The sequence below is a fragment of the Macrosteles quadrilineatus genome, unplaced genomic scaffold (genome assembly GCF_028750875.1).
Source record: "Macrosteles quadrilineatus isolate MER2022 unplaced genomic scaffold, UCM_ALF_1.0 Scaffold_3__2_contigs__length_128488019, whole genome shotgun sequence".
Classification (NCBI taxonomy): Eukaryota; Metazoa; Arthropoda; class Insecta; order Hemiptera; family Cicadellidae; genus Macrosteles; species Macrosteles quadrilineatus.
This window is the reverse complement of record NW_026542596.1, coordinates 58,438,818-58,457,827: the sequence shown is the minus strand read 5'-3', so window position 1 is coordinate 58,457,827 and position 19,010 is coordinate 58,438,818. Positions and strand designations below refer to the sequence as shown.

General features: G+C 34.5%; 1 protein-coding gene across 1 annotated transcript; it reads left to right on the top strand.

The window, feature by feature from the left end:
* The first annotated feature begins 3,083 nt into the window (after positions 1-3,083).
* LOC128990154 (BRCA1-associated RING domain protein 1-like) lies at positions 3,084-18,384 on the top strand. The gene is made up of 8 exons (XM_054412426.1): positions 3,084-3,180; positions 4,583-4,765; positions 6,791-7,280; positions 7,618-7,698; positions 12,999-13,195; positions 15,742-15,927; positions 16,617-16,848; positions 17,808-18,384. The coding sequence occupies exons 1-8, from the start codon at positions 3,110-3,112 to the stop codon at positions 18,141-18,143; spliced, it is 1,776 nt and encodes a 591-aa protein (XP_054268401.1). The 5' UTR covers positions 3,084-3,109; the 3' UTR covers positions 18,144-18,384.
* Positions 18,385-19,010: the final 626 nt, after the last annotated feature.

The window sequence follows — 19,010 nt, the reverse complement described above, 5'->3', positions numbered from 1 at the left end:
CATACTCTTGGAACAAGCTCCCTACACTGTGAAAGATTTTTTAAGTTGCCGATCGAATTAAGATACTGTTCAGTTACGTTTTAGTTCTAACAGCATTATAATTTAGTTTTATTATATAATAAGATTCTTGTGACGCTATTATACAGTTTTTTTCTGTGCAAAAATAAAGATGATTTGATTTGATTTGATTTGATTTGATTTGATTACTGGCTATACGTCTATTTATTTAATTTTTTTAGAACTAACAAAAAAATCGGTGAGCTATCAAGATCTTCCGATTAATATTAGGATATAGGCACTTTTAGTCAGACAAGGGTGCACGCTAGGAATGATTTGGGTGTGAGGTTGGCATAACCACGTTTAAGACCTTATTGCCTTTTTATTTTTTAAGAACTAGTAATAATATTGGGGAACTAACAAGTAATAACGAAGAACTAAAAATTGGCAAATAGATATAAGCGTTTTTAGTCAGAAAACGGTGCCCGCTGGAAATTTTATAATTTTGAAGTCAGCGTACTCACTTTGTACACCTCGTAACTTTTTTATTTTTTGAGAACTAACGTAAATATTGGAGAACTATCGAGAACTAACGAAGAACTAACGATTGGTATATAGATATAGGCATTTATAGTAAAAAAAACTGTGCCCGCTGGAAATTCTATAACTGTGAAGTTGGCGTACCCACTTTTTATGCTTCGTAACTTTTTTATTTTTTGAGAACTAACGTTAATTTTGGAGAACTATCGAGAACTAACGAAGAACTAACGATTGGTATATAGATATAGGCATTTATAGTAAAAAAACTGTTCCCGCTGGAAATTGTATAGTTGTGAAGTTAGCGTACCCACTTTGTATGCCTCTTAACTTTTTTATTTTTTTAGAACTAACGTAAATATTGGAGAACTATCGAGAACTAACGAAGAACTAACGATTGGTATATAGATATAGGTATTTATAGTAAAAAACTGTGCCCGCTGGAAATTCTATAATTGTGAAGTTGGCGTACCCACTTTGTATTTCTCTTAACTTTTTTATTTTTTGAGAACTAACGTAAATATTGGAGAACTATCGAGAACTAACGAAGAACTAACGATTGGTATATAGATATAGGCATTTATAGTAAAAAAACTGTGCCCGCTGGAAATTCTATAACTGTGAAGTTGGCGTACCCACTTTTTATGCTTCGTAACTTTTTTATTTTTTGAGAACTAACGTTAGTTTTGGAGAACTATCGAGAACTAACGAAGAACTAACGATTGGTATATAGATATAGGCATTTATAGTAAAAAAAACTGTTCCCGCAGGAAATTGTACAATTGTGAAGTTAGCGTACCCACTTTGTATGCCTCATAACTTTTTTATTTTTTGAGAACTAACGAAAAAATTTGGGAACTATCGAGGACTAACGAAGAACTAACGATTGGTATATAGATGTAAACATTTCTCCCCAGAAAACGGTGCGTGCTAGAACCCGGAAGTGTGAAGTTAGCGTACCCACTTATAATCGGCTATAACTTTTTATTTTTTGAGAACTAACGAAAAAAATTGGGAACTATCGAGAACTAACGATGAACTAACGATTGGTATGATCAAAAGTGGATACGCTAATATGGGTACGCCAACTTCACGGACCTGTTAAATATTACATTGCTAGCAGCATTCTTACCATAAATAATATTGTATCAGGTACAATTCGGCAAATATTTCATTTATTTTTTGGACTTCCACCAACTTAATTAAGAATACGCGAGTATCAACATGAACAAGTCGGATCAACAATTAAATTGGTCAACTGATCAGCTGATCAGCTGATTAGTTGACGTTCGAAGCATTACAATTTTAATTCTTTTCTCTCAATACTTGAACCTCATTGGTCCGTTACCTGTGTGGATATGAGAAAACTATGCGGATATGAAATGAAACTATACGGATATGAAAGTAAACAGCTGTAAAGTGAAACTTTTCAATTCTAAGAACTGGACTGAAATGGCTACTTTAAAAAACGGTCGTAGGTAAACGTACTTTTCGCTACTCGTCTGGCGTACATTTTCAATCCGCTCCAATTATAACCGCAGTGAAGACGAAATGATTATTCTTGCTCCCGCCTTTTTATGTTCTGCTAGTTGCAGTTGCAGTGAGAGTGAAGTGTAGTCTGTATAATCTAATCTAATCTTCCTTTTCTCGTTCTGTTGCTGTTCAGTTTTTACTAGTTAGTTAAATAGTTACTGTACTTGCTTTTGTTTTGTTTACGTACACTTCGATTCGAGTTCGAATTCTACTTTCAAGTTTAATAAATCACACATCACATCACCGAACTAAATCCATTTCGCTGAGGTACGATGATTCATATATCCCTCTAATATTATTTAACGAAGAATCTCCCTGAAACTTCTACTAAATAATTAAGAAGACCTAACTTTCCTTCAGGTATTTTTAAGTGCGACAGTGCGACCATTATGATAGGCCTAAACTTATCTTTGTAATAAGAGACTTAGTTGTTCCAATATATATAAAGGCCTAGCCTTATACTCTTTTCTAAGAATTTTCCACAGTTTTCCTAAACTTGTAAGAAGAAATTAAAATATTACTTAGGCCTAGCTGTAGAATTAAAGCTTGTAATAATAAACAATCAATCCATAGGTTATTGAGCTCAGTAGCCTAGACAAAAAATGCCTGTAGATTTAATTTGACACTTTTAGCCCGTGGGGTTCAGAATGCTTCCTAGTTTCTATAGATATTAGGGTAATGTACCCTAACAAAATTTAGCTGTCCACCTGATGGTGGTGACTGGTGAAAGGGGGCAGTAGTGTAACACAATTTAGCAGACCTCGGCAAAATTTACCATAGTTAAGGAACACAAATAGGTAACTTAGTTTAATTAAAACACAAGTTAAGTTAGGAATTTTTACAACAAACTCAAATAAGTTATGGGGCAGTTCCATGCCTTGACAGAGTAGGAATGTGATCCTTGATAGGCCTATGTCATATTCTTGTTTGTTTCTCAACAAGTTTCTCTAGTTGTTATTATAATTTATTTGTTTACTTTGTGAGTGCCATAACCATTAAAATATTTTTATGTAGGAGAGTTTTCAGCTTTGATTGCGGAACAATGAGCATAAGCTGGACTAAAACAACAGATGCGATATCAACTTTGGAAAACAAACTCAAATGTTTTGTCTGGTGAGTTGATCCTTACAATAAGGGTTTTCTATGTTACATCCCAATAATTTCACTCATCCCTTTTAACAAATTCTTACGATCGAGGTGTCAATTTAAAGCTTATGATCCAGTGCAGGGACCTAGGTATGCCTTGTTTCCCGTTAGTTTCTCTCCCCCCTGCATTTGATTATTTTTACTTTATTCTAGGTTCCGTGCCAAAACAGACAAAAAAAAAAAAATTGTATGCTGATTACCTCCTTGTGATTAGGCCTACCTGATTACCTTAGTGAAATTTTTGAAAAGAGTTTTTAACTGTGGAAATGTGCAATTTGCCAATGGGCTCCCTCAAAAAATTTATTATTCTTTTGGCAGGCCTATTGTTATATTCTATGGATGTTATATCCATCTCAAACCTCAGGTTAAAGTGAAGCAATCTTAAAATGTTTGCTTAACATTTTTGTAGGCCTACGTACAGGCCTTTACAATTAAAACTCATACATTACTTTATCACAGGAATCTTAAAAAAAATAATTGGTTATTGTATATAAATGAAATGATAAGTAAATACTCCCGCCGCAGCAAACATGCAGACTTAGCGAATTTCCATTTGCCTGATTGGATTTAGACTAAAATGTCTCCTTAAAAATATCATATTTATTCCCTATTTAAACAGAATTAGTTTAATGAGTACTTAGGTTTGCTGCAACAGGGAGGGTAAAAGAGTTGTTTTTATGTAAAATGTTTAAAGGTACTGTGGTTTAGTAAGAAATTAATGAATTTTCCAAAATATTTATCAAAATATGTTCATAAACAAGCAAACTACAACAGTTGACTTTATTCTCCATAAGAATAACATGGAAATTTTAAAATTAAAATTTTTTTAAATTTTCTCCGTAACAATTAGGCGCATAATAACGCTTTAATATACTAAATTATTTGTTTTTTTAAGCTCTACGAAATGGTTTAAAAAGAAATTGTGAAATTTTGTGTTTTTAGGGTCAAAAATGGGAAAAACCCATTTTTACCCCATAAAACCCCCCATAAACCCCCGTTCCCATAGTCCGATCATGCTGGTTCGCGAACTCATTCTAGTTTATCCCGCCTTACACCATCACACCAAATTTTATCAAAATCGGACAAAAATTACTCAAGTTATCGTGCGGATGGACACACAAGTATAAACTAGTGTATAAACTAGTGTAGTTTACGTTGGCCCCGGTAAAGTTCCCTAACCCTATAAACAACAAAAGCATATGTCATTAAAAAAAAACACGTTTCTTGTTTGAGTTTGGACCCTGTATACACAAACACCCCCAATATTACTGCAATATACGTTCTTAGCAATTTTACTGAAAACGTATTGAACCTACTCATCCATAGTACAAAACATATATTTCCTTAATGAATTGTTGTTGTTATTTAGCGAGAAACTCCCAGTTGATCCTCAGCTGTTGTGGTGCAAACACTCGTTCTGTGCGTCTTGTGTTGAAGACAGTGCGAGATGCCCAAAATGCCATTTTCCAACTTCACCTCAAGATATGGCCCCAGACTTAATGCTCAACAAACTGTTGTTAGCCATCAGAGTAGCCTCTCAGGTATCAAAATGGTATGAAATAAAATTATATATCTATATCTATAAAAGAGGAACCATGTATGTGTGTGTGTATATATATATATATATGTATATAAGTTATGGACTCCGAAACCGCTCGACAGATTGTAATGAAACTTTCAGGCATTATTAAGCATCTTTCAAGGATGGTTCGAGTGAAGTTTGGTGCAGATCTGTCAAAAGGGCTCTGCCCCAGAGGGTTTTAAGTGGGCCAATGTCAGACTTTTTGATCTACAATGTTTACAAATAAATCTATATATTAATTTGAAACTGTTTTTCTTTGTGACAGCTAATTTGAGAGAACGTTCATTCCATCCACGAAATACATGCACAGCTTTATGTGATCGATATGGCCAAGGCAAAACTACCCCATAAGTTAACGAATTATCAAGTAAGAACAGGATGATTAAATACATGGGTCGATGTGGCAAGGGAAGGAATTAAAATTGCTTGGATCGAAGTAAGAATGTTACTGCTTTCTGGAGAATCAGATATTTTTATCAAATAAAAAAAACTAATTTAATATGCTGATAAAATTCTGTATTTTTATGACCAAAGATGAAGATTTACTTATAAATCCGGATACAATCTGAATGATTTTCCCAAAGCAGATGGAATTAGTTGTTAGTAATATTGACTCTTTCCGTAACATGATAGACTAATTATTACATGAACTCCTTCTCCCATATAGTGAAAGTTGCTTTGACATGAAACAAACTCATGAACAAACAATTATTAGACTCATAAAAAACCTTTTGGGCAACCTAAAGCCGATAAAAAGGTAAGAAATATTGTGTTTAACGAATTCATCAATCACGTTTTTTAGGGAACACAATCGTCATACTTATTATAGCTTATCTTCCCTTCATTTAACTAAGATTTTAATGACTTAACTCTATCTATCGCAACTAGCTGAATTTACATAAAACCTCAAGATTAACCGTCGATTTCGACGGGGTTCCACTAGTATAATTAATTTAGAAGCAGATGTTTACTTTCACCAACTGTTTTGTAGGTTTGAATAATTACAACATTCTGTATTAGCATTAGTCATGATTTGAAATAGTGCCACAGTGTTTCTACAGAGTGCAGCACAGAAAACTATTTTACTTTTGAATAAGTCCAAATGTATTAAACCCCAATCGCAGCACACCTGTGCACTTAACAACGTTTAAATTCTCCAATGTTCAATATTAAAACATAAAAACCTGTATCAAAGTATTATAAACAATAAAAGGGATGACTTTTTAAAATTTAAAACCTGTATCAAAGTATTATAAACAATAAAAGGGATGACTTTTTAAAATTTATGACAACAGCTAATTTGCAACCAAAAGGTGAGTGAGCGTAGCGAAGGAACATCAACCTGGAGGCGAGTTAGAGTAGCGAACGAGCTAACCTGAAAACAAGTGAGCGCAGGGAACTAGCTCCAACCTAAAGGTGAGTGAGCGTAGCGAACGAACTTCAACCGGGACATGATTGAGCCATGCGAATACTTATGAAGTTAAACGGGGCAAAGCTTGTGGGTACAGCTAGTTTGTTGTATAAATTAAGTATAGTTGTAATTTTTTGTTAATAAGAAACATTAATTTTTTTTAAATTTATAGCTTAAAATAGATTTTCGATGTAGCCTACCAAAGAGCTTGAAGGCCTTAGTTTTAAGGATTTTTTGTTAGGATCAATTTTAGGTGAGTGGGAAAGAGTCCAGTTTATCACAAAAAAAAAAAAAAAACTTTACTGTACAAAAAAAGAATATATTGTCAATGACAGCCTTCTTGGTTGTAATTAGGCCTACTGTCAGTAACAGTTGATTGTTCTAATTTTTGAGTAGTGTAAAGTTGTTGTGTTTCTTGTAACACAGTGGTTCCCTTCCCACTTTTTTTTTATGGGACTAGTTTACAAAAACCGAATACAGATTACGATTACTGTAAATTAGAGTGAAAACCAAAGTGTGAGTTGACCAAAGAGTAAGCTCACTAGTTATATAGAACAATATTATATATAAACATATTTTTACAGCAGCGAAAAACGAGTTGCAGAAATTTCTTCATCCAAGTCAAAACCAGACATCCATAATGCTCTGGACAAAAATGAAAAAACTGAAGAAAAAATTAACAATTGTACAAGAACCACGACGAGAAAAAGTGGTGAAACAAAACATAAAATACCTGTTGACAAGCAGAGTGACTCGATGAAAACTGAGGAAATAAAGACAAGTTCATCTTTGAGGAGAAGTAGCAGAAGCGGTAGTAGGAGTAGTTCCCCTCGCAGAGCAAAACACGCAAGTATGTCACCACCAAATGAAAACCAAGATAAGAAAATTTCAAAAATGAAAAACCAGTTCTCTTCTCCAAAACCTACAGTCAAGAAAGTGAATGTGACATCAACTCCAAAGCCTAAGTCAGCTCCCAAAAGCAGCACTCCGATTTTGTTTTCAGCTAAAAAAGCTCACAATACCAATAAAGTGAATTCTAGAGGGGAGACACCACTTCAGATTGCATGTAGACAGGTGAGATTTCCGTGTTTTACTTTGTATTGCGTAATCTTAGAGTTTATGATATGGGCACACAAGTTACTGCTGTCCATGTTCATTAATTTTATATGCAAGCTTTCAAAATTGACAAACGCTTTTAAAAAAAACAAAAGTAACCTCAAGAATCTCCTTACTCTATTAGATCTTGTATACTCTTAGCTTTTATAACTCTGTGAACTTTTTGACAAACATTCTTATGATATGTTTAAATAAAAAATATTAAATTAAGTTTGCTCAATCTAAAGATCAACAAACAATATTTTTCAGAGGTTGTTTTGTACATTATTTTTTAAAGTTATGGTTTTATTTCCAGGGTAAATTCAGTGTGGTACAGCAGTTGCTTAAAGACGGAGCCCAACCTAATGTCAAAGACTACGCTAACTGGACTCCTTTGGTACGCATTATGTAGGCTAATTTTTAGTAGATTTATTTTATATATTAATAAATACTAGTGTACATGTTGCTCGAAATCGAGCAATTTCAAAGAAGTACAGGAGTTATTTATAAACCAATTACTTGTTTAAAAACTAATAACAGTCATAATTTGCAATGATTTTAAAAGAGTCAACTAAAAGATTATTAACCAATGGAAATACTCACAATTTACATAACAGTCTTATTCCAGTTTAATGGGTTAATTTTTAACAATTAAACTGCCCATGGACGAGGTAAGGTAAGCTTACAATTTAAGTCAACGTAAAAAGGCTGTCAGCTTTTATAAAGTACCGTACCTAAGTTATTTAGCCAATTTGTAGACAATAAGGAAGGTGTAGGCTACTTTAAACTCTACAGGACAGAGTTAGGCAAAAACTGGTAAAACTATGAAATGGTTTTATTTATCATAGGCGTACTCATATGCCACATCCTTAAAAAAAAAAAAAAAAACTAATAAGTTATATGATTAAACACAAACCAACATCCAAACCCAAAACTATACACATTTTTAATACAACATAGATAATTTACACATTGACTGTTTACAATTAACATATGTTCTTCTTCTCACTATTAATTATTTTTGCTTCGCAACGGGAAAAATCTGTTTCATTTTAATAATAATTAATCTATCGTTAAGTTTAAGATAAACCTATCACACACATAGTTGTTTTATTTTTTTGATCAGCTGTCTGAAATTGTGAAATAGGCAGTTGACAGCTCTGGTTGTTTACATTTAAATGTCAAAGCAAATGTAAACATTGTGAATTTTCTCATGCTTCCATGGAGACCAATTATTAATATTTAATTTCTGACAACAGCTGGAGTTTCAAAACAATCTTTGTTTCCCATGTTAATCTTATGGAGAAATATGAAACTTTAAAGGGCCCCAGGTTCTCACTCTCTAATTATTTCCCTAAAAAGAAAGTTTTCCTACAGTCACCCGACAAAGTTGGCTTCCTTGTACTGTTTATAGTACAGAAAGCTGCTAATTGCTGCATATTTATACTTTGCCGTACGGTTTATACTTTGCCGTACGGTTTATACTTTGCCGCACATCAGGATTCCAACGAAACAACACAAAACAGCGTGGTTCTATTATGCACGTAATCCGTGTACGCTTGAAAATAGGTTGGCAACACTCAAAGATAATAATACTATGAACAGCTGATTGAATATTATAACTACGATTTAACCTGTCATTTCGTGTTTATAGTTTCGGTATTTCTGATCTTTCTGGACTTTTCTTTTAAACGTTTTTAAAACATTCCTACGATCTTAATAAACAAGAAAATACCTGTAAAGCATTTTTTTAGGCGCGGAAACCACTTCAAATTACAAAAACATACGGAACTATATTCTCAAAACGCGGAGCACATTGCTTGCCGAGGAAAAATAGCGGAGTGATACGGACCGCGGGTACTACTTTCTCTAGGGCACCATTTGTGTTGCCAGCTGAACCTAAAAACGTGTTGTATAGTGTTTGAAAGACTAATTATTAATATGCTTTATAGTGACTGTAGGAAAAATATAACACTTATCAAAATATGAAGACTGAACTTTCTTCACGTAGAAATGAATCTTGAAAGCACATAATTGAGAGTTAAGTTCAGCCAATATTCTTCCTAAACTTGTGAAATTTTCCACCAGATTTGGCCTATTGTTTACATTTTTCCATTCCTTCCATTTGTACTTATTTTTTAAGTTTGTGTTTTCAGGAAGGAGAGTTTTTAAGTCATAAATGCAATCATCACACTCATTCATCATACATTTTTCACTCGAAATGTCACAGGAAACTAGGCTAAGAAGGTCCTTGTGGTTGTCTGGAAAACCAGGGATAGATTTTGAAACAGACTCAATCAGGAACATGAAATTTGCATGTTTTATACAAACGCACACAGAGTGGGGCATCTGACTAACAGGCAAGATGTGCTTTGGTCGTAAGTCATAAAACTTTGACAGCGAAATCTGTTCATCTGGGTTCTTGACCTTAATCTCTTCATGGGCTTCTCTAATACTCATAACCATGTGTCGTACTTGATATGTTGTTCTTTTAGACGTTTCTGGATCTTTTATTGATTTCACATCTCTTTTGCCTGGAGCCTGGCGACTGATTTCATTGTTGTTGTAAAAGTCAATTACTTTCTTAATACAGTTTTCGGTTAGCTGTCGTGGGCCTTTTTTTTGCTTCTTAAAAAGTCCCTTACAAACAGACAAGCCAAAGTTCTCTTCTATTAATCTTTTAAGAACTGCTTTTTTCTTAGCCGGACTTGAGGGTAGGGTGCCTTTGGCTTTTTTTAGGGCTTTGCCAAGTGTACGTGGACTTTTATAGGTTCCAAGGTAAGTTTCACCAAGTAGTGCTTTGGCGTTTTCATCATTATTTTTCTTTAGTTGTGCCTTTTTCTTTCTGTAAAGTTGTTGTCTTTCTCTGTCCTTGCGTCTCTTTTGCTCCAACATCAGTTTATTAGCTTTAAATTTCCTTCTTTCCTGTTCTCTTTGCTTCCTCTTCCTTTCACGATCTTTTTCTAAATAATTATTCCATGTTTCAGGGTTCTTCTTCATTTTTTCCCTACATTTTGCCATTCTGTTAGCAGGAGCCATGATCTGAAACAAAAAAAAAAAATATTTTGGTTAGATAGGCCTACTATAAAGACACAAAATAAACACCTGTTAAATTATGTCGCATCCGTTACATATAAAGACTTGTCACGTCCGTTACACTTAATAAATTGGTATTTAACTTAATATGTCTAAAAAAAATATATTTGAATATGGAAACAACATAACCTTACTTTCTTGGGGTTTAAAATTACTAATTAGTTATAGGTTAAGTGATATTTAAACTTTCGTAGTATTTTTGTAACGGACGTGACACAGCAACTGAATAAACAAGATCTTGAATAAAGTATTGTAATAGTTACCTAAAAGTCTGGAAATTTTGCTGAATGCTTCTTTGATCTTCTTACTTCAGATGTGTTGTAGGTTAAGTGGCCAAAAATATCAACTCATTATTTCACAGCTGACTAGAAAACAGCTGATTTCAATATTCAATAATCAGCTGCTTCAGTACCAACTGCAATCAATAATAAAACTGAAAAATATGACAAATTCATGGTTTTATTTGTAATTATGAATTGTATGGATGTTTATGTATAGGGACAAGTAATTAAAATGAACAAAATAAATATTTAAATTTTTTTACATAAGGTGTACGTTATAAAAGAATGGCTGAATGTGTAACACGAGTGAAAAAGGCCTTTGCTGCACTCGAGATCATTCCGCATCATCATGAGCGTAAACATTGCTCTCGTGTGCAGCAAAGTGCCACTTTCACCACTAGTTACACAAATAACTATTCCTGCACAACTTCACGTTACGCTCTTTCCAATCATCTTTTCAGCAAATTTCCCATATGGATAAGCTACTTGTAGGTCCCATACTAAGACTTAGACCCGACTGATTTACCTTTTTATACCCCAGATGTTAAAAACACAATTTCAAATTTATATGCATGTTTCAGTATGATAACTTAAGTAAATACCCCCGTTGCAGCAAACCTGCATACTAAGCGAATTTCCATTTACTCGGCTTGATTTCTGCTAAAACATTCCCTATAAAATTTGCAGATTTATTTCCTATTTAAATAACATTAATTTTAGTGAGTACTGAGTAGTTAGGTTTGCTGCTACGGGGAAGATATTGAGGTGTTTTTTTTTATTGAAATATTGATGGCTTAGTATGAAATAAACCAAATTGCCAAATTTGATTAAAATATATCCATAAACAAGCAAACTACAACAGTTTATTTATTCTCCATATGAATAACATGGGAATTTTAAATTTTAAATTTTTTGGAATTTTCTCCGTAACCATTAGGCGCATTATAAAGCTTCAATATACTAAATTATTTGTTTTTTTAAGCTCTACAAAATTGTTTGGAAAGAAATTGCAAAACTTTATGTTTTTCGGGTCAAAAATGGGAAAACTCCATTTTTACCCCATAAAACCCCCCATAAACCCCAGTTCCCATGGTCCGATCATGCTGGTTCGCGAACTAGTTCAAATAAACGTAAGTTTAAACGTTTATACCAAATTTCATCAAAATTAGATCATTTTTGCTCGAGTTATCGCGCTAACGGACACATATATAAATATATATATACATATATATATATATAAATATATATATAAGCTTATATATGAATTTGAACGGATGGTGTTTTTGGCCTATGGGGACCTCAAAATGAAAAAGTAAATCGGTCCCGGGTCTAGGTCTTACCATGAGACCTAAGGTAATAGCTTATTCCCTATATGGGAAATTCGCTACAACCACCCAACTTTAATGACATTCGGAGCGTAAACAAATCTACAATTAATAAGCCTAAATAATTTTTTGAGATTAAGCTCTAAACTATTTTGTAGAGGTACTGAGATGTTTTGGATATTGATTTTATTTTGGTTTGGATTTTTTTGTTTAGAATTCAATATAGGTATTGAAGTTTTGTATGCTTAATAGTCACAGAATGGTTTGTTTTTTGACCTCTAATATTTTTGTAAAAACCCTATTGCCTTCCCCGTAGTAGCAAACGTAAGTAGCCTACATTTTATTGAGTTTTAGCCACCTGAACACATTTAAAATACTATTCAGTGTAAATACCTGCTTTTATTTGACACAACACCAAATATCACATAAGTGCATGTATGTACATAGGCCTACACTACACAAATTTTTTTGGAAACCTAAGTAGGCTAGTTGTTTACTCTAATGTCTTTTAAATGTTATTTATTATATAAATCTGACATGTTCAATGGAATATTTTGGTAAAAATGTTTTCAGATCAGGCAAATGGAAATTCGCTTAGTCTGCAAGTTTGCTGCGGTGGAGTATTTAAAAATGTCTGAACAATTATTGCCTGTTGTTATCACTTGAAATAGACAACAGAACTGATTGAACCTTGCAGGGGCAGTCCGTTACAGCTATGTCCACTTCTAATTTTTCAAATTATTTCTAGAAGTACTTTTTACTTGGTTTGTAAACAGCATAACATATTATAATAAACTATCCGAATAAGCCGTACATTAGGACAAAATACTAATATCAGTATTATGTTTTGTTTAACTTTTTTATGTATCTAGCAGTCCCTCAGATTCCTATTCCTTTTTGAAAAATCCCCAAAATGTATTTGATTGCTCACATATTTTTTACTCACAATATGCCATCAAAGATTGATAATTAAATAACTTGTATGTTGTTTACAGTGTGATGCGGTGGGGTCAGGTAGTATAGACGTGGTGAGGACTCTCCTAGAAGCAGGAGCTGCTGTCAATACTCCGGCTAACCTCAACACCTCGGCGTTAGTAGAAGCAGTGATACGCCGAGACCACGCCATGGTCAGGTTACTGATGAGTCACGGCGCAGACGTTCACCAGCGGACTGCTCTCAACAACACAGCACTGTGAGTTACCATTCACTACAACGCCATGTGTGATAACGCTTAGTTTAGGTTTGACCTGAATTTTGAATTACATGAGAATCATGTTGATATAATTGAGCTGGATGTAGATATTATGTTTGATTATGTTGGCACAGTTGGTCTTCTAGTTGTTAGAAGGGAACTTGAGAGTCCTGGAGGATTCAGATCATGCTTATAATCTTTAGGTGATTCATCCTATAGCCATTAAGACAGGGACGGTCAGGGGCGTCATTTGGGGGGGGGATGCAGGCGGGGCATTTGCCCCCCTTGGATCCTGGGCTAGAGAGAAAAATATGCTGTACTAGCCAATAAACAAATATTTTCTCCTGTCAAATCCTAAAAAGCACAGCAGACAAAAATCTGTACATTTTTGTACAGTAATTTGAAACAAAAATTATTATTGTTTTATTGTCTTAGATAGCACATTTTGAGTTTACATAAATTAGTAGTTTTGTTATTCATTTACTTTTTCTGTTTGGTGCTGTACGATAAACCACTTACTTCTAGTTTATATATACAGTATACATAAAAATTCAGATTTTTTAGAAGCATTGCTTTGTCATTTACTTTTATGAATTATTCAAGCATTAAAATTATACATACGTGTATAAATTTTACGTAATTTTTTTTAACATAGTAGACTACCAATTTAATATAATTAAATAAAACCTTTTGTACTTTTGTGTCAAATTATTTTATTGGTGATAAAATTTGATTTGCTTTTAAGTTCTTAAATACTTGTATTTTATTTAAAAAACAAAATAAACTAAAAAACTATAGGCTATGAACAACCGTATTCATTGCTAAATGTTGTACAAGAGAAATTGGTCATGAATCTCATAACAAACATAATATTAATACATCATGGAACTATTGATCACGTTTCTTAGATGACTATCTTACCAACATAAAATTATTGTGTTTCTGTCTGTTGTCAATAATTCTTAGTTTGATTAATTTTCTGCCTAAATTGAAATAAATTTTACTCATAATTGTTTTTTATTTGAAGTGTTTTTGACAATTAAAATAAGCTTAAACCCCTCTTTTTTTGTTTCAAAACTGCAAAATTTTCTGGGGGAGGACCCCCCTTCGTTCCTGGGGGGTATTCCATACCCCCCATTCCCCCGGTGTTTGCCCCCCCCCCCAAGGATTTGGTGAAATGACGCCACTGGGGACGGTGGCGTTGTCCTGTAATCCAGCTACTAGGAGGTCACGAATTGTGGATATTTATAGGCATGCACTGTGGATGCGATACTCCCTGGTGTAGATTAATGTCCACACTAGTGAGTACGACTATCTGCAGTACTATCCTGATAATTTGACCAATTCGTTGATTACAAGGCAAATATGTGGTTTGGATCCCACTGTAGGTCCCTTAGTTGCCATTGGCTGTATGGGCTATTAACAGCTGTGTCTAAGGAATATGTCAGTTAAAGACAAGACTACAAGATCGCGCCACTAATCCTACACTTCATCTCCATTCATACTTGGCTTAAAATACCTACTTACGTATGGTCGCCATTTCAAAGTAAAGTATTAAAGTATGCCAAGGAGATTCTACGACGGCCCTGAAGGGACATTCCAGTTTCTTTTTGTCTTTCATTCACTTCGACTGTAATCTCGAAGTACTTCGACATTATTCTCGAAGTACTTCGACTTAATTCTCAAAGTACTTCGACTTTAATCTCGAAGTACTTCGACTTTATTCTCGAATGTGCTTATTAGCTTGTTAGCTATTAGCTGCTTATTAGCTTATGTGCTTATAGTTTGTTATAATTTTACGGCAACCACAACCCAACTAACTGTTGATTTAGGGGTGTTTCTGATGTAGACATTTTTTTGATAAAAATTGGCAGATAGAAAAAGGTTTGAGCTTTAGGACACATAATGGAATATGACATTAATGAACTGATTGAACAATATTTTAGTTTAGGCCTTCAACAGCCTGAAATACTTGCAATTCTTTTATTGAAGCATAACATTTGCATAAGTTATGCAGTTGTAAGTTATACAGTTATACAGTTGTAAGTTTGGACACTTAAAAGGTATACCAAGAAGCTCGGACTTCATAGAAGGAAACACTTTTCTGATATTGACTCTGTCAAGGATTTTATTAGGTCTGAGTGCGACAGAGACGAGAGACAGTGAGACAGCAGACAGAGAAAGAATTAGAAACAGAATAGAATGAACGTATTCGTATTGAAGTTGAGTTGAAGTAAAACTAGACTAAGATAGAAATGTCGAAGTACTTCGAGAAAAAAGTCGAAGTACTTCGAGAAAAAAAGTCGAAGTACTTCGAGAATAAAGTCGAAGTACTTTGAGAATAATGTCGAAGTACTTCGAGAATAAAGTCGAAGTGAATGAAAGACAAAAAGAAACTGAAATGTCCCTTCAGGGCCGTCGTAAGATTCTGAGCTTACCTCGAGCTGTACGTCCTTCTACCTATATATGAAATATAAGAATAGTCGGATTCAATCTAGTTTACAAGGTTTCAACCTAGGATTAAGAAAAATTGTCCCCTCCTGCAGATCACTAGCGGATGAAGAGACGAGGGCTGTGATGTTGAGTTGCCCCCGTGTGAGGGCCCCGCCACCTCCCAGAGTCCCTGTCACACCTCGGGCGGTTCTTGTAGCAGCAAAACTGTCTCAATCTCAACTAGACGATATCATGGAGCTTTGTCGCAAGTTCAACCTTACCCTCTCTACTAGCTTCACGTAAGAATTATGTGTTGACAATTTTTTTTATGTATTTTATTGTAAGTTTAGTAGTTATTTGATCTTTTGTAGGATTATGGTTCAAATACCAGGCTTAATACTTTCTATCTAATATTGTGAAACTGTTTAAAAATGATAATTTCCTCCTAGGAATTTATCAGTCAAATGACAACTAATTAAAAAAATTGGATGAGTGACGTACAATATTTTGCGCTACATAACAATGTTTAAACAAATTTCCCATGCATTTTTTTAGTCCAGAAAACAGCTGTTTGCCGCCAGGTTAATCAAATGGTGTTTCATTGCGTACTACTGTACTGTTATGAGATTTTACCGCATACCAACCAGCTGATTATATTATATTTGGCAATAAGTGGTTATAAGCAAAACCTTTAGATATAATTAGTGATTGTTAGTCCTTTAGTTGGTGGGAAGGGAATACATAAGGATTTATACAGATTTTTCATTGTTAACACACTCACTCCCAGGTGTCTGGAGACTACATACAGAGGAGTGTGACCGCCGGTACTAAACCTGTTAAGTTAGCTTACAGTAGTATGATAGATTAGGCGGTATAGCACATCTTCCCATTGCGTAGCACGGGTACAGCAGCCAGTATACAATATAAATGTATCGTTGGTTTGCTGTGTCAAGGGTATCACCATAAATGATTGTCCATTGTTGTTCAGGGAAGACATAACTCATGTAGTGGTCAACAAGTCTGCCTCCAACTTGTGTGAAGCCTCCCCAGCTGTAATGTTGGCAATCGTGAGTGGCTGCAGTGTCGTGGGGATGGATTGGGTCTCGTCGTGTCTGAAGGCCAACGAGCTGGTAACAGTCGAAGAGTACGAACCTTGCGGCACCACTGACTACCCCTCCTCTAAAGTCTTCTATAAAGCAAGACTCAATAAAGAACAGCTTGTAAGTTCGTCAAGCAATGTTCGTGGCCATATATAACTGTCTAATAATTGTTAAACACTTTTACCTACGACCATTATTTAAACCAGCCTTTTCAATTCAGTTCAAATAGAAAAGATTCACTTTGCAGTGTTGTTTACTGTACAGTATTGTTTTGTTAATTTACAATACAAGTTTGAACCAGGTACTGTACTCTCAATGAGCTAAATTACTTGAATTGCCTTCCCTTCATCCCTATTCAGCTTATCAAAAACCAAAACTATTTTTGCACAAGTTTCTATCTCCAGTGGTCTTAAACCAACGCTTTTAAAACCACATTTTAAATTTCTTGTTTTCCCCCTTCCTCTATAGTATTTATATTTAATATGGTGGAAGGTCATTTATAAATATATACCAAAATTACTGTACCTACTATTTTATATTACGAAATTACTGAAATCACCAAATATTTGAGAGCGTGTAACAAAACAAAACTGTTATCAATTACATTTTGAAGCATGTAGTTTGTAAATGTAACTAGATACATTTATATATTTGCAATTTTTCCAGGGATTCAACAAAAATCAGTAATTTAGATCAGCGCAATGTAGATTTTGATAAAAATTGGCGACAACTTTAACATAAGGATGGAATGCCAAGTTGTACCAATTGCACAGAAAACATACTACTATAACCCAGAACGCCAGCCGCATGGTAAAAAGCATAGTTTAGGCATAGTTTTTTTCATTTTTAGCATAGCAACGCTGGTGGCGCTGCCTACGAATTGACAGGCAAAGCTCTCTCAAAACAATTAATGCTTTTTACCATGCGGTTGGCATTCTGGGTTATAGTAGTATGTTTTCTGTGCCAATAGTTAAATGATGTCTGTAGTGTACATGTCAATATACAGAATTTACAAGTCAAGCGAATGGAAGAAAGTAAATAGCCTAGTTTGCTGATACCGTTCATTACATTTTTTGCAGCTTCCCCGATTGTTTGATGGCTGCCACATGTCGCTGCAGCATGACCAGGTGTGGTCGTCCCAGGTCAAGCAGGACACAGTGTCGCTAGTCATGGCGGGGGGCGCAGTGTACCAACCTCGGCAGTGCGATCCTGAGCGTGTACCGCAGGATGAGACTACAGTCATGTTCCACGTCGCCCCCGCAGGGCCCCTGGGTGTTGTCAGTCACATCATTCTGTACCAGACAGGGCCCCCCGCTACCGAACCTCTGCTCAAGTACAACATGGCCCATGCTAAGAGCTTGTCACTCCCATGGTTCCATAAGTGTATTCTAACTTTTAGTGTTATTTTGGATTAGATTGAGGTATGAAACCTCGAAACCTGACAAAAACTTTTATTTTTCCATTGTATTCACACGTTTATTGTAAGTTAATTTTGAAACCTTGTGTGCTAGAAGATATTGTTAGTCAAATTGTATTGAGTAACAGAACTATAATTTGCAGAGTACTTGTAGCCTATTGTTTTTCTCAGTAGTTTGAGACTTAATAGTTTGAAATGGAATATTTGTTGGACTCGATCATAAATGTTTTTGTAAAGAAGTCATAACTGTTTTATTCAAACGCCCAATACCTAACTAGTAAATAACGAAACTAGATTAGTAAACTTTTCTTAGATTATATTACCGGTTAAACTCATTTTAAGGAACAAATTCCGGCGCCATAGATTCTGAATTGAGTCAACTAACAGAACTCTATCAGAAAGAGGAAAAAAGTGTAAAAGCTATCAGATCAGGGAAATTAGTTTCTATTTCATAGACAGTTTAGAAAATTATGAAATTATTAAAATCCAAAATGTGTGAGAGGTGTTTTGCTACTATTGATGTAGAATTGTAGTGACTAGTGTTATTTTTTGAAAAGTTGGTTAAACGATCTATTTGTGTAGCAAATATATTGTTTTGTACATGGAGGTTTTAACTTAATTTTGTATACACCTTTGTTCTTTTCTGCTGGGTGGGTTGTTAAATTTTTGGGTGTAGGGTTACTTTTGACACAGAGTGTATCCGGCTTTTTTTATGCTTTACTGATTTCCCTTATATTGTGTCTGTGTAATTGATCGAATGATCGGTATGCATTTTGGTTGAGGTTCAGGGTTTTGGTTGGTTGTAGTTCTATTATCTTAAATCTGCACTCAAGGGCATATTTTACGTTAATGTTTTTAAACTGAA